General features: G+C 43.0%; 1 protein-coding gene across 5 annotated transcripts in view; it reads left to right on the top strand.

Annotated features, from left to right (window-relative positions):
• Nucleotides 1-23,363, top strand: part of Map4k3 (mitogen-activated protein kinase kinase kinase kinase 3) — a 159,072-nt gene that overhangs the window by 118,521 nt on the left and 17,188 nt on the right. For 4 of the 5 annotated variants that reach the window (XM_052186459.1, XM_052186457.1, XM_052186461.1 and 1 more), the window contains 13 exons: nt 346-384; nt 576-629; nt 2,576-2,618; nt 3,929-4,088; nt 5,022-5,134; nt 5,514-5,555; nt 7,660-7,744; nt 10,069-10,148; nt 14,054-14,114; nt 14,190-14,307; nt 17,481-17,539; nt 19,087-19,190; nt 22,757-22,928. In XM_052186459.1, the coding sequence (XP_052042419.1) occupies nt 346-384; nt 576-629; nt 2,576-2,618; nt 3,929-4,088; nt 5,022-5,134; nt 5,514-5,555; nt 7,660-7,744; nt 10,069-10,148; nt 14,054-14,114; nt 14,190-14,307; nt 17,481-17,539; nt 19,087-19,190; nt 22,757-22,928 (1,130 nt within the window). The remainder of the gene's footprint in view (nt 1-345; nt 385-575; nt 630-2,575; nt 2,619-3,928; nt 4,089-5,021; nt 5,135-5,513; nt 5,556-7,659; nt 7,745-10,068; nt 10,149-14,053; nt 14,115-14,189; nt 14,308-17,480; nt 17,540-19,086; nt 19,191-22,756; nt 22,929-23,363) is intronic. The other variant, XM_052186458.1, reaches the window with a different exon arrangement.

Below are 23,363 nucleotides of genomic sequence, written 5' to 3'. Positions count from 1 at the left end.
AAATATAACTTCAAATGCCAGTTGTAGTGTTCCAGGCAGAGTATGAGTCCTGGAGATCCGTGCTCTGCCCCTGCAGCTGTGTTAGTTCTGTCGTGGCTTTTCATGCTGAGCTGTCTCCTGTTGGAATCACCAATGCTCAGTCAATATTAGAATGTGTTTCTTTTTGTTTGTTTAGGAATATATACAAAGACAGTAGCAACCAAAAATAGAGGTATCTCATTAAAGCATAAGCTTTGTGACACAGAAATGGTCAGTATGGCAAATACAGTCTGGAAACTGATGTGTAAACAGAAAGTAGGAGAAGCCATACACTTACTCATCATGCTCCTTCCTTCTGTCTTTTAGGAGTCTTCTGAAGTCTGTTGAAGAGGAATTACATCAGCGGTAATTACAACTTTTAATTATTGAAGTACTTTATGTCATAGATGAGATAAACCATTTCCCCTTGTCTGTCACGCGTGGTTTGTTAGTTTTAGGTGTCAGTCTGTTCCATAAAGATGCAGGCGTAAAGTCCTGTCATGCAGTGGCCACTCCTGCATCTCTGCAACCATCTAACCATGCTCTGCTCTCTCTAGAGGACATGTGGCACACTTAGAAGATGACGAAGGAGATGATGATGACTCTAAGCAGTAAGCTCTCATTTGACCTGGTCTTGTAGTTCTAGCAGCTCAGTAAGAATTTTACATCAGGAACACGCTGTGTATGTTGTACCACAGTCTCTGTGCTGTTGTTTTTTTATTCCACTTGGATTAATCATCTTCAGATTGCAATCTGAGTGGGTTAGACAGAAACTTAGTTCAGGTGCTAGCGCACTTTGTTTCTGATGATAGCCTCCATCTGTCTACCCATGCACCTACCAGCCCAATGCTGGCTTTTGAGACAATGTCTGTGGTAGCTTAGGTGGGCCAAAAATTTGCTGTGTACTTGTGAATGACCTTGAACTCCTTGCCTTCCTGCCTTTGTTTGTATTCATGGGCTTTCCTTGATATGTGTATATAGTGGGGCAAAGGGCAGTCTGTTTTCCATTCCTCCTGCTTATCCATCAAGCCTGTGGCCTCTGTTAACTTAATGACCTCCTAAAAGCCCTCTTTATGTATAACACATCAGGTATTTTCTTATCAATATGTTGATTTAAGGAGGTAAAAGTCAGTCTGCAATGCTAATTGAAGATATAGTATTAGGAAAGAAAAAGTCATCAACAAATATCACTTTTAATTATAATTTAGACTGTTACTTCTCTCATCACTGTGATCTAGCACCCGACAGAAGAAGCATCATAAGGAAAGAGGTCTGCTGCGGCTCAGTTTCCGAGAATGGGGTTGGCCGTACTAAGGGAAGGCAGCTTGGTCTGTGTCAGTGGGGGCCGCAGCTTTGAATTCTCATGGTGCTGACCAGGAAGCAGAGATGGGACGGGAAAGGAGATCGGTTAGGCTGCTTTTAGCAACCTCCATCACCCAAGCACCATGTCCCCGAGTCTCCAGCCTCCCAAACCTGGACACCATAGGGAGTTAGAGCTCAGCAGGAGCCATTGAGGAAAGGTCCACATAGAACCCTGTCAGTCATTGTTGGTAACTGCTCTCATTACTGCATTACTGTAAAGGCTCTTTGTGTGAATTGGTTTTGGTTAGTAAAGAAAGATAATGCAGTTCAACAGTAGACAACAGCACCAGCCTGAGAGCACTAGACTGACAGGCACAGAGTTCCTGTGACACTGTGTCATAGCACTTTGTCTCTGTGGGCTTGAGAAACATGCTGTGTTTCATCAGCCTTTTGTTTCCGAGACAGATTCTGAATTATAGTAAATCTTAGCTTTACTGTTACTTCATAGAATATATATATATATATATAAATACACACACCCATGCATACATATACATATATATGTATAGTTTCATTAAAGATGTTTCATATCTATTGGTAGCAAAAATGAAAGGTTAGTATTTAATTATCACCCTGACCGATCCGGAATTGAGTGTCAGCAGGCGTCTGGGCATGCCTGTGGTATATTATCTTGCCTGGATTAACTGGTCTGAGATGGTATGAGCAGACCCTCTAAGGACTCTGGACTGTAAAATGGAGCAAGAAAGTAAACTGAGCTGAGCACTGATGAACTCTGGTGTGAGCAGTGGTTTCAGGTTCACTGCTTGCCATCCCAGCTGTGAGCAGGAGTGAGCCCTTTGTCCCTTTGTCGGTTGTGTTAGAACTCAGTAATTGTATTGGGAGAGACCCAGACGCTGCTGTGCAGTGTATGCATACTCTTGGCATCCGCAGCCCGATGGCTGCCTGTATCCCTACGTTTGCTCTGAGCGAGATAAAAGAGAGCTGTGACCATCTTTCCATTTGGATCCCTTATGGCATTGGAAACAAGAAGATACACGTCTACGCACTTCTGAGTGGGTCATTCAATAGAATTTGGACATTTTACAAAATATTCTGGAAAAAGAACTCATGAACCCAGAAAGCAGTATTTGACTCTGAAGGCTTTTCTTTTGTATCTTTGAAAAATAACTATGTTTAATAATTCATTTGTCAAATGCAGAGTTCTGACTTTATATTTTTTGTTTTTGCTTTTTAGTTCAACCATGAAAGCAAAAGTCCCGCCTCCTCTGCCACCAAAGGTAGACACGCCCACTTGCCATGAGCTCTTCACGTGTTCTCCCACCAGTGCTGTCTATTATTATAGCTGCCTTTTATTTCCCAGCCACAAAGAAAATGAAGAGTTGCCATTGTTACCTAAGAGCATGATTTCACTTTTGTTTTTTTAAACTGATGGCTTGGAGCTCATTGAGTAACACATTTTAAATATTTACACTTGGAAATGATCTCTAGATTGGTGTTATTTCCACCTAGCTAGAAATCTTACATTTTCACAATATTTTTTTTGAAACTCTATAAACTTTGATTGATCACTGAGAGTGGACAAAGGATAAACTACCATCACAGACATTTAATTTTCAGAAAATAATTGTAAATGAAAAATACAAAAATAAGACAGCAGCTTTGGAAAACAACTTAGTGACAAACCCCACTTTTCCTTGGCTGCACTGGGGATTGAGCCTGGGGCCCTTTTGTATGTGAGGCAAGCTCTCTGCCTGACAACATCATCATGGGTAGTAAGGTAATCCCAGCATATGCAGGGTGTATGTCAGCAGCATATCTGCAGGCTCTCAGGATAAAATGAGTGGGTACAGTGGCAATATGGCACATTTATCTTACAGATTTATATCCATAACAGGTTTCAGTATAAAATGAGTTGTTGTATTGTAGTTTAAATCAGAGCCTTGCCAGTCTTGGCTTCCAGCTGATTTATTTTCATTGTATTACTGAGAAAGTCTCAGTTCTCACAGATGAAAGGCTCTCCACTTGCTCGTGAAGATCGCTTTGGTTGGCACCTTCAGGGCACACTTGGAAGAATGTATAAATTCTGCAAACCTTTAGCTATGGGAGGAATCTCTCCTGCCTCACAAAAGTTTCCTAGGCATCCTGTCTTACTGTGCTAGTGTGCGCCATTATAGGAGCATTCCAATTGCTTCCATCCGTTCTCCCTAATCTGAAAGATCATGCTTTAACATGAACATGCCGAGTTATGTAAGCGGCAGTTTGGATTAACCTGGCAAGTAGTGATTAGCTTCCATAGTTAAAAGAGATGCTGTTATATTGTTAATCAGAAAGGCAAGGAAGATTTTACTTGGGAAGGTTTCTGAAGGGAATAGCAACCAATTCATACCCCCTTCCACAGCTGCAAAACTCAACATGTTTTAGTGTACAGTTTTAGGATAATGTTTAAGTAATAAGGTACCCTGAATCTTAAATACCCTTGGCACTACTCTAGTGAACACAGTTTGAAAATTGCTGATGCATAATATTATTTACTTCAGGAAAATAATCATATATTTAATCACTGATTTCCTTTTCTGTGTTATTTCAGCCTAAATCCATCTTCATACCACAGGATACACATTCTGCTGAGGACGGTAATCAAGGAACAATCAAGAGATGTCCCTCATCAGGGAGCCCAGCGAAGCCATCCCACGTTCCACCTAGACCACCTCCCCCCAGGTTACCCCCACAGAAGCCTGCTGTTTTAGGTGAGGGTGGAGGACAGAGTTCATCTGTGACAGGGTTTATTGTATAAGAAATGAAGGGTACGGTCCAAAAGATGACTGAATCCTTTAAGAGGAGATGTCAAGAGCAGTGGATGTTAGACGTGTTTCTGCTTCCTGCTCCAGAGTGCTTTCTCTGACAGTGCCTCTTGTGCCCCAGCCTGGGACAGTTGCCCCTGGTATGTTCATGTGTATGCGCTTCCTGATGCAAGTAGAGGCCAGAGGAGGGCGCCAGATCTGACAGAACTGGAATTCATTGTGAGCAGCCATACAGGTGCTGAGATGTGAACCTGGGTCCTTCGCAAGAGTGGCGAGTGCTCTTGACCACTGGGCCGTCTCCACAGCCCACCTTATTAGCCTTCCCACCTTTGGAGACTGCTGTAGGCTGTATTTTATCACTAGCTACAGTATCTAAGTCAAAATCAGGCTTTGAACAAACAGCGTGTAGTACAGGCTACTTTTCGTTTTAGGAAAGATAAAGCTGTTTTTCTTTGACTCCTTAATTTTCGTTAACCACTTCTAGAAAAATGGTTGGTATTTATAGATGTTGTCTATAAATTAGTAGTAGAAGGTACTGAAAGTTTCCTTTGTTGTCCAGAGAAACTTTTTAAAAGAGCTGTTACCATTTCTTGATAACTATTTGTAATATAAATTGTCCATTCTGTAAAAGTAATTTTGAATTTGCTATTTTTCTCTCTTTAATGAAATGTTAACTCAGATTAGAGCTGAATTTAAATTTAACCAGTATGCCAAAAATAGGTTTAACTGGAAGAACATATACAACACTTCAGGGATGAATGTTCTTCATGGGCGATACCAAGTTCAGAATGAACTTCGTTCCTATTTAATAATTGTCTTAATGAAATCTTTCCTTAAAAATCATCCTTTCACAATATTTTAAAACATATTTTATTGAAGGCAATGGAGTGAACTCCTTCCAGCTAAATGGTGAACGAGACGGGTCTTTATATCAGCAGCAGAGTGAGCAAAGAGGCACAAACCTTTCGAGGAAAGAGAAGAAGGACGTCCCAGTAAGTGCTGGTGTCTGCACACTCACACTGTGCTCTTCCCCTCGGCAGCTGAGTTACGCTGAGAAGGACTGGCAGCAAAGCAGTCGTGACTTCCACAATTACTGTTAGTCTACACTGATTATGGTTATGGTGTTTTATTTAAATGGCGAAGGTTCCTTTGCTATAGGACATAGACAGTCACCTAGAGAAAGGATGTGGCCCAAGCTGGTTTAGGGAGCAGTGAGTAACTCTGAGAGGAACGTGGGAAGTTGAAAATAGCTGTTGTCTTATTTTATGGTGATAATCTGCTTGTGTATTTTATTCAAAGAAATGAGTTTGAAATACAGTATTTTCATGCCAAATAACAGCAAAAAATTATAACGCTATATTCCTTTTCTAGAAGCCAATTAGTAATGGCCTTCCCCCAACACCTAAAGTGCATGTAAGTATTCAGTATCAAATAACTGATTTTTCAAACTAAATACAGTGAGAATTGTTTCAGTGTATGCCTTGGATTGTGTCTGCCTGCTCCCCACCCCGCCCCCAGCCCTGACATGATAGCAGGCACCATCACAGCCACACTCAGCCTTTCCTCATATTTAAAAAGAAAACTTGTGTGTGTGTGTGTGTGTGTGTGTGTGTGTGTGTGTGTATGTAAGTACACATATGCATATGTGTGCTTCTGTCACAGCACATTTGTGGCAGTCCACGTTTTGAACTGAGTCTCCTCCCACCATGTGGGATGTAAGGTTAAACTTGAGGTCAGCCTTGGAGCAAGTGCCTCTGCTTGCTGAGCCGCCTCTGTCCTCGGATTGCTCCTTTTAAAGAGTCTGTATATTTCCAGTTTGAATATGTGTGGATTTTAAATCAACCCTGCATTCTTTCAGTTTACAATAGAAAATTTCAGATCATTTCGTTGCTGTTGTTGTTGAGCGTTTTTTGGTGGCGGTGGTGGGTTTTTTTGTTTTGGCCTTTGGTTTGTGGTTGTTATTGGTTTGGGGGGTTGTTTTGTTTGGGGGAGTTTGTCTTGTTGTTTATTTCTTTTTGAGATAGGGTCTCTTTGAAGTCCTGGCAGTCCTAGAACTCCCTCTGTAGACCAGGCTGGCCTCAACTAACAAAATAACAAAGATCTGCCTGCCTCTGCCTTCTGGGTGCTAGGATTAAAGGCGATCCAGGCCTCAAAGATGACATTTTATCATAAAACCAAACAACAACTTTTTTTATGGAAATTATTATTTTCTTCTTACATAAGAACATTATGTTGTTTTGATAGTGTTGATTCTTTTTTTTTTGTTTGTTTTTTTGTTTTTTTCAAGACAGGGTTTCTCTGTATAGCCCTGGCTATCCTGGAACTCACTCTGTAGACCAGGCTGGCCTTGAACTCAGAAATCTGCCTGCCTCTGCCTCCCAAGTGCTGGGATCACAGGCGTGCGCCACCACGCTCAGCGAGGGTGTTGATTCTTTTTTTTTTGTTTTTTTTTTTTGTTTTTGTTTTTTTTTTTACAGTGCTGATCCTTCTTTTTTTTTTATTTTAATTTTTTTTTTTATTATTCGATATAATTTATTTACATTTCAAATGATTTCCCCTCTTCTAGCCCCCCCACTCCCCGAAAGTCCCGCAAGCCCCCTTCTCTTCCCCTGTCCTCCCACCCACCCCTTCCCACTTCCCCGTTCTGGTTTTGCTGAATACTGTTTCACTGAGTCTTTCCAGAACCAGGGGCCACTCCTCCTTTCTTCTTGTACCTCATTTGATGTGTGGATTATGTTTTGGGTATTCCAGTTTTCTAGGTTAATATCCACTTATTAGTGAGTGCATACCATGATTCACCTTTTGAGTCTGGGTTACCTCACTTAGTATGATATTCTCTAGCTCCATCCATTTGCCTAAGAATTTCATGAATTCATTGTTTCTAATGGCTGAATAGTACTCCATTGTGTAGATATACCACATTTTTTGCATCCACTCTTCTGTTGAGGGATACCTGGGTTCTTTCCAGCATCTGGCAATTACAAATAGGGCTGCTATGAACATAGTAGAACATGTATCCTTATTACATGGTGGGGAGTCTTCTGGGTATATGCCCAGGAGTGGTATAGCAGGATCTTCTGGAAGTAAGGTGCCCAGTTTTCGGAGGAACCGCCAGACTGATTTCCAGAGTGGTTGTACCAATTTGCAACCCCACCAGCAGTGGAGAAGTGTTCCTCTTTCTCCGAGGGTGTTGATTCTTACTGGCAAGATATTTATTACACAGAATTTATGATTGGATTGACTTATTTATTGTGAAATGACATAGGAAATATGAGATTGTTTTTTCTCTAGCAAAATTGTTTTTGTACCAGGAGACTTTGTGTGTAACTGTCAAAAAGTTTATTGTGAGTGTCCAGAAAAACACTGGCTGGGTGACTGTCTGACACATTTAACTCTGTAAATTTGAAGTGATCTTAGTTTTAGTGTAACCTCAGGTCTCCCATATAGTTAAGCCTTACATGTTATGTTAGGGACTGCTGTCTGTCACTGTTCTGTTGACAAGTCCTTATTTTTTCAGATGGGAGCATGTTTTTCAAAGGTTTTTAATGGATGTCCCTTGAAAATCCACTGTGCCACGTCTTGGATAAATCCAGACACGAGAGGTATCACCGCAGTTCCTACTGTTTTTTTGTTTTGTTTTTTGTTTTATTATATTCATTGGTGTTTTCCTTATTGTTGTGTGAGAAGATGGTGGAGTTACGGACAGATGTGAGCTGCGGGTGGGTGCTGGGAACTGAATGCAGGGCCTCTGGAAGAGCAGCTGGAGCTCTTAACTGCTGAGCCTTCTCCCCAGCCCTAGATCCCTGTTTCTAGCTGCCCTTCAGTGTAGCTCTGAATTTCATTTGACTCATTTCTTGGCTATTTTCTGTAAATTTAAGCTAAAATTATTTATCTGTTCTCTCCTTATAGTTTGAGGTTGGAGTTGCCAGTGAGGTCATGGTATCAGGTCTCCCTTCCTTTCTGCAGAAATGGTTTTTCTGCTACTGCCCAGTATGCTTACCCTCACAGTCATGACTGAAATCACTTGGCTCCTAGATAGCCAGAGTCTAGTGACTATTTTAAAGGAACTCTATACTGAAAAGGGGTTATATTCAGAGTAAGTAGGGGCAGAGCAAGGGTGTTGTTTTGCATGCCTGCAGCCCAGCAACTCTCTTTAGCTGTGTGAAATACCCAGAATCATCTGCAAACATTCTTACATGGGTGTGCATAAGAAGACACATATGTATGTATTCTTCTAGAAGTCCAAGTTCTGACTTTGATTTGACACTGAGATTCACTGCTCCACAGGTGGCAGTGGTCGAGCACTCTGGTTTAAACCCACTGCTGTCTGACCGCAGGTCTTATGCCAGCACTAATCCTCACCAACCTAACTCAAACTAACCAGCACCAAACCTAAAACAGCCCTGCACAGTTTAGGAGTTCTCATATGTTCTAAGTTAGTCTTAGCATACTTCAGCTCAGCTGGAGACCAGGATGGATTCCTTTTTGTATCTTAAGAGCAATCAAATAAAATGCTGCCTACATTTCTCTTATCATCTAGATGATGTAACCTCATAGATATCCAGGTTTTAATTGTTTTACATTTTTTATTTACTTTTATGTGCATTGGTGGTTTTGCTTGTATATATGTCTGTGTAAGGATGTTGGATCCCTGGGAACTGGAGTTAGACAGGTGTGAGCTGCCATGTGGGTGCTGGGAGTTGAACAATAATCAGGTCCTGGTTTGTGTTGTTGGGTTTGGTTTTGTTTTAGACCAACTCTTTAACCCAAACTGGCTCAGACTTCCTATCTGGTCATTTATGATCGTGAATTCTGGTCCACTTGTGCTGTGGACCTCCCAAGTGCTGTGATTACATGCCTGTGCAACCATGTCTAGTATGTGTGGTGCTGGCTCAAACCCAGAGAGTCTCTGATGAGCTCCATCTCCACCACCTATTTCATTTGGTTTGTTCCTCTGCCTTTCAAGTCCCAGATCCTGTGTTTTTGTTAGTGCTTATAGTAGACTATAAGTCACCATTCTATTGCTATGAAGATACGCTATAATGATAGCAATTCTTATAATAAAAGAAAGCACCTAATTGGAGGCTTACTTATAGTTTCAGAGGTTTGATCGTTACCATGGTGAGGATCATGTCAGCACACAGGGCCCTGGGCAGTAGCTGAGACCTGCATCCTGATGCACAGGCCAAAAGAGAGCCGGGGCCTAGCACAGGCTTCTGAAACCTCACGGTCCACCACCTAGTAACACGCTTCCTTCATCACAGCCATGCCTCCTAATCCTTCTAATCCTTTAAAATCATCCTCTCCCTGGTGACTGCGCATTGAAATAAATGAGCCTATGGAGGCCATTCTAATTCAAATCACCACATATGTAAATATAATTTTTAATTTGAGTTCTTAGTTTTCATGTTGTGTTACTTGCACATGATCCTCTGGGGACTTTAGAAAAAGTCACCACAGACTGTAGCAGTCGGGCACACATACCCTCTGGTGAGTGAGCCTGGCAGCCCATGCCTCCAGCCTCCCAGGCACGGCCTCATCACTGCTCTGAGAATGATGGTGTGTGACGTAGTCTAACTCCACTTGTAGTAAAACTGTAAAGATCACAATCTTTTTCAAGGGTCACACATTATTTATTGAATTTTAGTTGGTGTAAACTTTTTTTTTTTTTTTTTTTTTTTTTTTTTGGTTTTTTGGTTTTTTGGTTTTTTGGATTTGGTTTTTTCGAGACAGGGTTTCTCTGTGTAACCCTGGCTGTCCTGGAACTCACTCTGTAGACCAGGCTGGCCTCGAACTCAGAAATCCGCCTGCCTCTGCCTCCCAGAGTGCTGGGATTATAGGAGTGCACCACCACCGCCCGGCATGGTGTAAACTTATAAAGTATCTTGTTTATTGAAGTCAATTAATGAAGTCTCTGTTATTTCAGACCAGTACTTGATATTTGGCGCTGAAGAGGGCATTTATACCCTTAATCTCAATGAACTTCACGAAACATCAATGGAACAGGTAGGCTATCATCTGTATTTCTCTCTTGTTATTTAAGTAGACATCAGAAATAAGTTTCAGTTGTGATTGGCATTTCTTTTATTTGTAAAAAATCCATGGAGCATCCGTTTGCTACATAGTGAGGAAGGCCACAGTCTCCATTCCTACCCTTAGGAAGCTTATGCTTAGTGAAAGACAGACTCCAGCACTCACACTTGGGTAGCTCTCTAAAGTTGAGTTTGGAATGTAGACCACAGAGGCGTGTTGCAGCCGACAAATGAAAGGCTCCCTACAGAAGTGTCACAGCTCGGCTTTGGAAAGGGGAGGTTCTGCCCAGAGAGGCAGCCTGGCAATCAGGAGCCAATAAACACCACAGAGTTGCACAGCACAGCAAACCTCACACAGGAGATTTGTTGTGAGGGGAAAACCCAGGAGAGAAAAAGCAGGGAGCTGAGCAGAAGGCAGGGCTTATATAGGATTTGAGGGTGGGAGTGGTATTCCCAGGATGTCCTGAGATTGGAGGGATTATGTGGCCTGGTTTTGAAGTTCAGGGATTGGTGGGTTTTCCTGTTCAGGGATCATTAGGTTTCTCTGGCAAGCTCAGAGATTGGTGGGTTTTCTTGGCCCTTTTGTCCTCTAAGCAGAACCTATATGGATGGACCTTAAGTGACAGTGGACAAGAGGGATGGGGATGGAACTGTGAAATTGTGTGGCATCTGGAGAGCAGTGATTGGACATTTTGGAGTCTAGAGTAATAACAATAGATTGTCAAATCCCAGAGCTTTCTATACCCAGCTAATGGCCAGAACTGTGTTTTAGAAATGTTTATGGAATAGTGGGAGACAATGAGACTGTAGTCAAAGGGTGAATATATGTTAAGTTCGAATAGAAGACTGGAGAGATGGCTCAGTGGTTATGAGCACTTGCTATACAGATTTGAAAACTAGAGTCCAGATCTGTACACACACATTAACAAACCAGACACCTCGCAAATACCTGTGACTCCAGACCGAAGGGATTTCTTCTGGCTTCTGTGCACAGGCAAATGCCCACACATATACATGCACATACACTTATACAGACACAGACATATGATGCACAAAAACATAGTACATCAATTACTAAAATGTTTTTTAAAGATGCAAGGCTTGGGTTAAGAGCCCTTGCTGATGTTGCAGAGGGCCTGGGTTGGCTCCTAGCACACTCGTGGTGGCCCCCAGTCATCCGTAATTCCAGTTCCAAGGAAAACAGTGCCTGCTGGCCTCCCCAGGCACCAGGCTTGCAAGTGGCACGCACACATGCATGCAAGCAGATACTCATACACATAAACTGTTTTAAATAATTTAAATAAAGGGAGTGTTGCCATGCCCCTTTCCACCTGTGTTCAATCCCTGGAGCCCACATAGAGGTGAAAGGAGAGAACTGACTCCACAAAGCTATCCTCTGGCTTCCGTGGGACGCACACCATATACATGTATCACACACACACACACAAACCGTATGTCAGCAAATGTGTTTAAGAAGAAAAAATACAGAGATGGAAAAAAGAGCACCAAATAATATGCAGAACTTGTAATAGTGATATTGATATTAATAATGAAGATCTGTGTAAAGTTAATGTGAAGTCTGGGCCCCTCGTGGTGGAGCTCTTGTGTAGCATGTGCAGGGCCTTGGGTTCAGACCTCAGTACTGCCAAAAAAGATGCTGGCCCAAGCACAGTGCTAACCCACATTGTTTGCTCTCTTCAAAAGTCTCTGAGAAGTACATGCTACTTGTACTTTTTTTTCTTTTTTGAGGGGCCATGACCAAACCCCTAAGGCTTTTGCACATCCTAGGCAAGGGTTGACCACTGAGCTATACCCTCAGCTCCCCTCAGCCTTTTTACTTTTTCAAAAATATTATAAGTATGGGTGTCTTTCCTGTATGTGTATCTGCACTGCGGGTTTGCCTGGTGCCCACAGAGGCTAGGGAGGATGCTGGATCCCCTGAACTGGAGTACACGTGGTTCTGAACTGCTGTGTGGGACGTAAGAATCAAGTCCAGGTGCTTCTCGAGAGAAACCAGTGCTCCTGACCACTGAGCCACCTCTCCAGCCCCCACGCTCCATCATCCAGATCAGAATACAATATTAAAATTACATATTTTATTAAAAATAAAATAAGACAAGAATAAATTAAGTAAGTTAACTAAAGTCACATAATACTCAAGAAAGTAGAAATCTATGCAAAATATTGAATGTGCCCTTCTTTTTCTCTTTGGTTTTTCAAGACAGGGTTTCTCTGTGTAGCCCAGATTGTCCTGGAACTCACTCTAGACCAGGCTGACCTCGAACTCAGAAATCCGCCTGCCTCTGCCTCTCGAGTGCTGAGATTAAAGATGTGTGCCACTAAAGACCACTGCCCCGCATGCACCCTTCTCAACTGCTATGTTCCTTTATAAAACTGAGTATTTTGCTCAGAATCTAACTCACTCACTAAGGAAGCACTGATGCTCTAGAAAACCTTTAGTATTTTTTAAGGTAGCTAAAAAACAAGTCCAAAATGAGTTCCAACACTTGCCTAAAACTAGCCGTAAGTGCCAGCCATTGCCCTGTGCTGAGCACGTACGTGAAAGGCTTAGTGCTTTGTCCTGGCACTCTCTATGAGTGTATTGCCAGTTACAAGCACCGTCCTGGGTATGACACTAATGAAGTGCTACGTCTGTGCTCGAGTAAAAATTAACCAGATCAACACTGATGAAACAGCCAGCCTCCTGTTGTCTGGAAGTCATAACCTGCCGTGCCTCATGTCCTCGGGGTAGCCAGTAACCCCCCCAGCTCTTTAATGAAAAGCATAAAGAAGAAGGTAGGAGTGAAACCTGAATTTAAGACCTAGTTGGCTCTAGGTTCAGGGTGTAACTTCAGGAAGAGGGACAAGAGGGATTTTAGTGTTTCATGAATGCACGTCCCAGTAAGGCAAGTGCGAGCCTTCAGCTTTATCTTGTTTATTTGAATCTTACTGATTAGTATTTTTCTTTGTTTCTCCCTTCTATTATTACATTTTGTTATGACTTGTTGTGTTAGTAAAGTCATCTCCTTAGAGTCTCAACTGTGTCATCATCTCTCCATTCTTCCTATTCCCTACCGTCATCCCAGTCCATGTTGGAAAGACCCATGGGAATTAGCAGAGCAAGCCCAGCAAACAAGCTTGTTAAGTCAGGGCAGAGTTGCCAGTGGTGGCTAGGTGCAGTGTTTGGCCCATGTTCAGAACTGCTCTGCGGGGTGTGAGCGGGGGCTGGGAACTGGCAATGCTGACACAGGTCCAAGTCCTGCTGAGGCTGCTGGCCCTGGGGCACTGTGCTGAGCACTGGTGCTTGTTGGTGAGACGTCTCCATCAGACATGCTATTTGTTGTCTTTAAAGTACCGTGATTTGCTTTCCTCTGCCACAGTACTCAAGCATCAGGCCTCCTAAGCTGTCCCAGTTCTCACACACTGCATGGACAGATGGGTCCTTATGGTTCCTCTCAACTTCCACGTGCCTCAGCTTTTGCAGTTTCCAAGTCTTCATCGTGGTCCCTCTCAGCCTGTCTCCTGTGCAGACCTGTCAGTGTCTCTTGTTCTTCTACACCATGTTCCTTTTTGTTCTGCATTATATATGTCCATGTACTTGATAAGTACATTTCAAGAAGAGTGCATAGGAAAGACTTAGTCATTTAATCCCAGGACCAAAATAAAGGAGTGGATGTTATTTAAAATGTTGCTATTCTCTTCGGGGTTATGTGGTCCCTCGTTACAGGAGTAATCATGCTTATAACCAAGCTCAGCCTATGTTGGAAGTGTGCTGCCTTTGATGTAGGTGAACTGGCCTCTGGACATTCAGCTTGCACAGTTCCTGTGCACTTCTGTGTGTGGCTGGTACTTTCTCTGACTGTCTGTATTTTTTGTCAGCTGTTCCCCCGCAGGTGTACGTGGTTGTACGTGATGAACAATTGCTTACTGTCAGTATCTGGTAAGTCTTGCTTCCATCAATCTTGCAAACTTTGTTGCTTGTGACTGCTCTCATGTGGTGCTTATCTCTTCGCAGGCAAAGCTTCTCAGCTTTACTCCCATAATTTACCAGGGCTTTTTGATTATGCAAGACAGATGCAGAAGTTACCTGTAGCCATCCCAGCACACAAGCTCCCTGATCGAATACTGCCCAGGTAACTAGTGTGTCTGTTCTTAGAGGTCACATGCCTGCACAAGCACTTATTCAAGAGAAGGTGAAGGTTTGGGCTGATAGAAAGTCTTCATTAAAAAGTTGTTTAATGATTTCTAATAAGACCTTATTCATCATATTTTTGTTCTAGAATTATAATCATGTTTTCTGATTACATAAACATTTTCTTCCTCAACTTTTGTTTCTGTCTTTTCTGCAAAAGTAAAACTAATTTCTCATGTAATTATACATACACTGCCTTTGCTCTTTTTTTTTTTTTTTTTTTTCTCGTTAAAATGTGTAGCCAGGCTGGCCTCGAACTCGTGATCCTCCTGCCTCTGCCTCCTTCAGCAAATCCTACCGGCATGCACCACCACAACCGGCCACTGCCTTTGCTCTGATCATGCTTTGTCATCTTACATAAAGTGAATTTTTTTCAAAGCACAGTTTCTAAGCCTAGAAAGTCAAAATGATTCAAAACCATTTGAATTAATGGTTTTGTTTTTTTTGGGTTTTTTGGTTTTTGGTTGGTTTTTTTTTTTTTTTTTTTTTTTTTTGCATGGGGAGATAATTAGAGGTGAGGAGTTTTCTTTTTGTACTTTGGGCATTTTTAATCATACTGAGCACCCGCATTTATTGTAATCATGGTCCGCATCTGTTGACCAACCAGCCTATTAAGTCAAATGATATTATAGCCAGTATTCCTTCTCAAGACTGGCTGTAAAGCCAAGGCTGAAAACCTTAGCTTTCAGGTACTTTGAGGATCTGTTGTTAACTGCTACATTTACAACATAGTAAGAGTGTATGTGTGTGTGTGTGTGTGTGTGTGTGTGTGTGTGTGTGTGTGTGTGTAGATAACCACAGAAGCATTGGAAGCATTGGATACCCGAGAGCTGCAGTTACAGTTTGTAAGCTGCTCAACACTGGTACTGGGCACTGAACTTAGGTCCTCTACAAGAGCAGGAAGTGAGGCTAACCGCTGAGCTCTTTCTCCAATCCTAACAGTCTTTTTTTAAAAAGAGCTTTCTGATGAAAGTCATTTAAAAACTTATGTTTTTCTGTCTTAAAGTAGATGCATCAAATTTAACTGGGTGTTTTCGTGACTGCTCAGAATTGCGACTGGGGCTTCAGTTACGACAGTAATAGCTGTATTTGTAATTAAGGTTACAGTGGCCCCTAAGTTTCTTTTGCTACCACTTTGTGCTTCGGTTCGTCCTTTCCATTCTAACTTTGTAACTTAATAATTCAAAATGCTTGTGGACATAAAAATCAAATGTATGTCTAAGAAACTCATATAACTTGCCCCAAGGACTATACATAAAGCACACAAACTGTGAAGAGACTTTTTTGTTGAGAGGGAAAAATAAAGACTGGGAGCTGGGCATATGGCGCAGTGCTTAAGAGCACTGGCCGCTCTTCCAGAGGACCCAGCTTCCCTTCCGAGCCCCACGTGGGAGATCACAACCATATGTGTGAATCCAGAGGATCCCCAGTACCAGATCACTGGACACTTGATGATGCAAGACATACATGCAGGCAAAACAGTCACACAGCATATTTTAAAGGTGTATGTTCTGCTATATACATGTTGCACACAGACCATGTTTTAGAGGCCTTTTGGCTTTTTAGCTGTGTTTACTTTTTACAGTTTTTACTGACTGTAGGTGAAGGGCCTCTGTGTAGATGAGACACAATTGAATAAGATATTGCCTCTTCCTTTAAGAAGTTTCCATAAGAAGATTTTACTCCTTTGTGCATATTTCACCTCGGACTCACTATTTTAGGCATTTTGTTATACAGCATTACAACCGTCCACAGATACTTCCTTCCTTTCTCATCTTCATTATCTAGGAACTGGCTACCATAGCATATCCCGTATCCCAGCACTTAGGAGGTAAAGATGGGAAGATGAAGAATTAAGCTAGTGTTAGTACATGATGAGTTGGAAGTCCGCTGTGGTGACAGGGTCCTGGCTTTCGAGGCTAAGACATGTAGTGTTCTTGCAGAGAATCTGATGTTAGTTCACACCCACCTGTAGCTTTAGCTCCAGGGCATCTGATACCTTCTTTCAGGTGGCTTCTGCCAGCACCTGAACTCACACGTGTGTGTATTCACACATACACACTGTTTTAAAAATGAAATAAATCTTTAAAAGATAGAGCTTTAAGTGTCTATGGGTTTTAAGATACAGTTGAAAATTGATATTGCCCATTGCATTTGAATCAGGTGTTTGCAGAATCCCTGAGAGCACATTTGGCAATAATGGAACTCATCAATACTGAGTGAGGTTCCTGAGGTAAAGGTTAGAGTCGGGAGACTAGAAAAGGTCCTGCCAGTGGCTACAGTAAGAAGACAGCTTTAAATGTTTTCTTTAAGATTTGTTTCTATTTATGTGTGTTGTATATGTGCCTGTGTAGGTATATACACCTGAGTACAAGTAGCTGCAGACACCAGAAGAGGGCGTCAGATCCTCTGGAGCTGGAGTGACAGGTGGTTGTGAACTAAACTGGATGGATCTGACATGGGTGCTAGGATTGGAACTCACATCCTCTGGAAAAGCAGCACGTGGCGTGTTATTAACTGCTGAGCAGCAGGCGAGGCAGCTTTTCACACAACTGAAGCCATCACGTGTGGAAGGCCCTCGCCCAGCTTCTGGTCTCTATACTTTTGTCACTGGTCCTCTGGTAAACCAGAGTTACCGATGCAGCTCACTGAATGCTGTCTGTAACTGACAGACTAAGAATGTGCCATGAGGACTCCACTACTTATGTATATATTTTATGTAGTTTATTGGCTCTGCATTTAAAAAGAAATCCTAAGGTCATTCTTCTGAATTCAAAATACTTCATAGTTTTGTTTTTAACTAAAAATGTAAGCCATTTAGAATTGATGGGGACCAAAAAAGGTATCCAATATATTTTAACACACACACACACATAAATAGAAACAAATCTTTAAAAGCATGTGTGTGTGTGTGTGTGCATGTGCGTGTCCATCAAGCTAGGTAGTAAATACCTTTCTTTCCCCATTGAACCATTTCGCCATTCCCTATTCCTACTTTAATATGGACTTATCTGCTGTGATGCTTACCACATGCTTCCCCACCAATCTGTGACTGCATCTCTGCAGTGAACACTTTGTTGCCTGTGTCTTATATGCTTCTCCATTTACATTTAGGAAATTTGCTGTATCAGCAAAGATTCCTGAAACCAAGTGGTGTCAGAAGTGCTGTGTGGGTAAGTACTGCGTGGCTTTCCTGTGTGACGGTGTAGGGGAGCCTTGTGAGGCTCGCAGTGTATAAGGGAGAGTTGAAGGCTATGAGAAATGGAGACAGTGGGGTAACTTTCATCACAGGAAATAAGCATACCATGCTTTCTATGAACAGTTCCTTCCATTCACATCTGCTTAGTGAGTGCTCACGGGGCTGCTCTTGCATGCCTGTAGTTGTGATCCGTGTGTTCATGATACTAAAGTTATAATGATAACAGTGTCCCTGTGCACAGACCTCTCGAGTATGTTGCTCCTCCCCCTTCATAACAACTCGTTTTCTGTTTACACCTAACAACAACTAAAAAGCCCAGAGTGTTTGTTTCCTCTAACTCCCAACTGTTGCCAGAGAGAGGTGTGCACGCGGAGTACGCTGAGGTCTGTGGGAAGAAGGCTAAGCACAGGCAGCAGGAAGGGCCCCTGGGCTGGGCTGGGCCTCCCAAGAGTTCACTGTGAATAGCTGGAGTTCACTGAGCAGAGTGACAAAAACAGCAGTGCAAGTCAAATGCTGCCACTCACCTCAGCTGGGCGCGGGCAGCAGAGAGATGGCCGAGTCACCTGAGCCACAGACCTCCCGGTGCAGTGCATGAGGACTAATGTGGCTGGAACCGCGTTCACTGCTCCACAGGAGCGGTGCAGAGCCTAGGAGGGGAAGACATCAGGGCTGAGGCTGGGCAGAGAGCACAGCAGGAATCAGCAGCTGGCAGATGGGCAGCGGCAGGGCTGCTGTGGACCTGCCGCCATGGGCAGCGGCTAGCCCGCATGCTTGGCCCCGCGAGGATCAGGACTTTCTGCTTTCTTGGGCCTGCTCTGCCATCTGGGATTTTCTGTTGGCTATGCCCAACTAGTATTGTCCCTCGCTGCCTCTGCCTTTTACCTATTTAAAACCTAGGTGAAGTTAGTGGATTTAGTTATTGCCCTTTATGTGGTTTTCAAAATGTTCTTATTTCTATGTATTTACATTATATCTTAAATGTAAGAAAAGCTCAAATACTTGAGGCAATTCAATTTTATTATTTGCAAGTTGTATTATAAAATTTGATTAGTGCCTGTAATGTTTTTCTAGCAATCATAAAAGAGATAATAAAAAGGGAAATAAGTAAATACTTTGTTTTTAGAAGCCGAGCATTATAGCCTCAGTACATTGCTGTCACGAGCACTCTGGAAGCGCCTGAGTTCGCACACCATGTCAGCTTCTCACAGATTCACACTGGCCCTTTCCTTCAGGATGCTGTGGCATCGGCTGCCTTCACTGCCGCTGTACATGTGACACCTGGTGGTGGCCAGCAGTCTCACACATGCATATAAACAAAAGCCTTTAAGTGCTGGGTCACCTCTCACTATTTTCTGAAGCAATCTTTCTCATTCACTCTAATATCCAATCTAATATCCAATTATTAAGAAATGGCAGCCTGCTATTGATTTTTTTTGTAATCTCTATTTTTGGAATATATAACTATTATAGTAAGGATTTTATATTCTAAGAAAACTGATGTTTACTTTTTTGCCTTTTCAGTGAGAAATCCTTACACGGGCCATAAATACCTGTGCGGGGCACTTCAGACTAGCATTGTTCTATTAGAATGGGTTGAGCCAATGCAGAAATTTATGTTAATTAAGGTAAGCATTCATGACATCTATAGTACAAACCCTATGTTAGCCGTGCTCTTCTCTACAAGAAAACTTGATTTCAGCTAACTCTGAAGTGTGTGGACTGTGACGGCTGCGTGGGGTCTACATGGAGGTTCTAGAAGAAACCAGGTATTTAGGGATGGTAGTGAGGGACTGCAGAGAGGTACCAGGCCTTCCCATGACCTCGGGGAAACTGGCTTTGTTTAAGTTTCTCTAGGATCTTTTCAATGAGGATATAGGTATGATTTTGCATTCCTGGAATCCTAGCACTTGAGATGTAGGCAAAGGATCTAGAGTTCAAGGCCCATCTAGGGTGCGTGAGGCCCGTCTCCAAAAAAAAAAGAAAGAAAACTTCACTACACAGAAATACTTTACTCCAAAGCCTAAGGGAAGTCGCCTCGTTGATATCGTGTACAATGCAGCCTACTTATGGCGAAGTAGTTCTCCTCTCCACCTCTCCTTTATCTTGCCTAGTGTGAAAATGGATGCCTTTCCTTGGTAGACGGGGAGACGGGGAATATCTATACAGTTGAGTTTCCCAGTCTCCTCCTGTCTCTCTTATTCTACTTGAGCTCCACCCTTACTGACATCTATGAAGTGAAAAGCGCTTCTGTGATGTCAGTTAGCCGCACACATCCAGACAGTGGTTAAGCTTGGTGTGAATGACTCCAATGTCGATTTGTGTTACTTTAGACCATTTCTTTTTATCTTTATTAAAGGAGCTAGAAAGATCAAGAAATGTACAGGAGGGTGTGGGGATGTGGTTCAGCGGGTAAGAGCCCTTGCTGTTCAGGCATTAGGCCCTGAGTGTGGACCCGCCCCACCCCCACCCCCACCCCCAACCCCCAGTGAAAGCAGGCCTTAGCCGCTTGCACCTGTGTCCCCAGCACTGGGGGAGGGGGAGTCCTCAGAGGGCCAGAGGACCTCTGGGGCTGATCCTAGCAGAGGAACACTCACAGCACCCACACACACAACACATACAACACACAAGCACAAATGTGTGAGGAGGGAATGTGTGTTCCTAGATGCAGTAAAGTTCTCCCTCTGTGGGTTCTCTTTCCTAAGTGGATGGCACTGGAGGGCTTGGCCTGACTGACTCCTGAGACCTGGGCCAGCTCTCCTCTGGGAGGGTCACACCCCTCTCCGGACATTTCTTGGATGTCCCTTTTTGTGTGTGTTTCATGACTTCTGTGCGCTCTTCATTTTGATTGTGAATTTGAATTTTGTTTTCTTGGTGAGTATAGTGTTTATTGGGTGCATTCACGTATATTCTTTTGCTTTCTGTATCCTTCATCCTCTCGGTGGCATGCTGGGCAGTGTTTGCATCATTAGGCCACATTTTTATCATAACAAGATTAAATTAAAGATCTCCCCAGCAACACTGTGCTCTTATTCTAAAGAAAACTCAATGCTGTTTGCTGGAGTAGGTCAGATATGAGGACCGCTTAGTCACCAAGAACATGTGGGTGTGCTGGTGACCTTTGCACTCAGTCTGATCATTACAGGAAGCCAGAGGTACACAGAGTCAAAAACCTGTTGGCTTCTTACATGCTCAGAAAAAAAAATAAAGACCCAGAAATATCATTCTGCCTGCTTCATTAACCTCAACCACTCTGAAAGATTCTTTAAGTTCTTTATGTTGCCTGATCATAAATACGCAAGGTTGGGCGGAAGATGGCTCAGCCATTCAGAATTTCATGGGATCAGGCACATAATTAAAAATGAATTCTTTTGGAAAAATATGGTAAGTTGCGTTCTGAAGAGTCGATCAGTGGTTAAGAGCACTGGTTATTCTTCCAGAGGACCCATGTTCAATTCCCAGCACCTATAGCCATCTGTCTTAGTCAGGGAATGTCTCTATATTGAGGGAATTTATTGTGATGACATACAGTCTGTAGTCCAGCTAACCTAGCAATGGGCAGCAGTGAATGGAAGTCCAAGCATCTAGTAGTTGCTCAGTCCCACAAGCCACACCCATATACATAAAATTAAATTTTAAAAATGTGTTAAAGAAATGACAGGTTTGACCAGGCATAGTGATGCATTCCTATATCATTCCAACACCTGGAAGGCTGAGTGGGTGAGTCACCAGTTCAGGGATAGAATTTAAAGGAAGTCTTAGCACCTTATTAGCAAGCTCATGTGGAAGAGGAGGAGGTTTTACTTAAAATCAGTGCCCTGAGTAAAGGGTGAGTTCCTAGAGAGGCGAAGTAGGGAGATATGGTAGAAACACTCCAGTAACCCACTGCGGAGGAGCCCGCGGGTGGCTGGTGCGCAGGTGTGTGTAGAACTGAGCCTCAGGCCACCAAGGCCATTGTCCTCAAGCTAGTCATCATGGCAAGCCTGTTTTACCTATTTTCCTCAGCATGGATCAGTTGCCAGATTAAAAATCAAAACCTATTCAGTTGCTTTGTTAAGTACTATCAATAACCATTTGGAAAATAGAGTTAAAATACAGCCTATTTTTAAAAGCAGCAAAATACAAACTTGAAAGAATGTATGTGTAAGACCAATCTTTTATTATTCACCTCACGTGTGTGTCCCTAAGTGAGGTCACCTTATGGTAACAGGAAGACTAGGATCAGAAAGTGAGTCAGTGTGCAGCCTTCCCTCGTGTGCAGCGCCACAGTTAGCAGCTGCGTAGCTTTGTTCCCTTTCCCTGCTCTTGATTTTCTGTCTTGTGTGTTCTGTTTTATCCCTGTGGCTGCTGACAGCCAGTTGGATGTTTCTGAGTTCTTGTCACCTTGATGTGCCGTCCTGTGAATGCCCACCCTCGTTCTGTAGAGTACCTCGTTCTGTATAGCTGGGTCATGAGGAAAGCACATGCTCACACTGGTGGCCGCAGAGTGAACCAGAGCGGCTGTCGTGACGTCTGCTCCCACCGTCCCTCACTCAGCCCTCACGCCACTCTACCTCAGCCATCCTGGTGGATATGGGGAGACTTCTGTTTTGTTCCTGGTTATTAATGAAGTTCGTGTTTTCTATTTCCAGATCTACAAACTGGGAATGCATTTGTTTTCTTTACAGCAACATGAAAAATAATTAAAAGTTATGTACAAAAGTGGTATTGTATCAAAGTTACTGTGTTGATGAAATCACTTGAGCTAGGAGGCAGATTTCTTTAGGGTGTTCTGTTCATGCTTAAAAGAGGCGCAGCGTGTGCTGGTGGTGCTGTCTGTCTGTCTTTCATGTTTGCTCATCTGGTAAGAAAAGCAGATGAGGGTAACTGAAGAACTGAGATGAAGGCAGGGCTGCCACGGGAACTGGGTCACACAGGGCCCGTCACTCAGCTCCTCAACTTCATTGTCTAGCTCTCAAGGGGCAAGACTAGCAAGATCCCTTCCAAGTAATATCCAAAGTTTGTGTAATTTTAATGTAACATTAATAAAGATACTTTGAACTTCAGATTTGTCTGCACGCTCTAAGTTCCTGGAGCAAGGAGGAGTCTTGAGAGCAGAAACGTCTTCTGCATCTGGGGAGGTTCAGGCCTCCCTGCTGCTGCCACTGGGCACTGTGGCCTTGGTCCGTCTGTCAACCTACTCTTGTCTCTGCAGCACATAGAGTTTCCGATGCCATGCCCACTCCGGATGTTTGAGATGCTGGTGGTGCCTGAGCAGGAGTACCCTCTGGTCTGTGTTGGTGTCAGTAGAGGGCGAGACTTCAACCAGGTGGTTCGATTTGAGACAGTCAATCCAAATTCTACCTCGTCATGGTTTACAGAGTCAGGTTTGTGATCTTTATGTAATTGTTAACAACAATGCCAACAGTTGTGAAGGCAGTGAGTGTTCTATATATCCCAGGAAGAAAAGCAGTCTTAAGTGGCTGTACTGGTAAACTGGAAGAAGGAATAACATGCTATAAAGTGCAGTTAGTGTGTTCATCACATTTAAAACAATTTGATTAGAAAACACACATATATATATAGAATGTGCATATACTCTTTAAATGTGAAAATAAATTGGTGTGTGAATCTGTTAATGGGTCTTGGTTATTTATATATTTTGGCTCATGATTTCAAACACTCTCAGCCTCCAGGGCAGAGCAGGCCTTCTGGAGTAGAACAGTCCCTGGCACTGGGAGTGTGTGATGAGCCCCACTGAGGCCATGTCAGACCAGGCATGAAGCAGGTGCCAAGCCATTACCTTCAAAGCCCTGGCCTAT

Source organism: Apodemus sylvaticus, chromosome 6 (assembly GCF_947179515.1).
Source record: "Apodemus sylvaticus chromosome 6, mApoSyl1.1, whole genome shotgun sequence".
Lineage (NCBI taxonomy): Eukaryota > Metazoa > Chordata > Mammalia > Rodentia > Muridae > Apodemus > Apodemus sylvaticus.
This window is presented reverse-complemented; position numbering and strand designations above follow the sequence as displayed.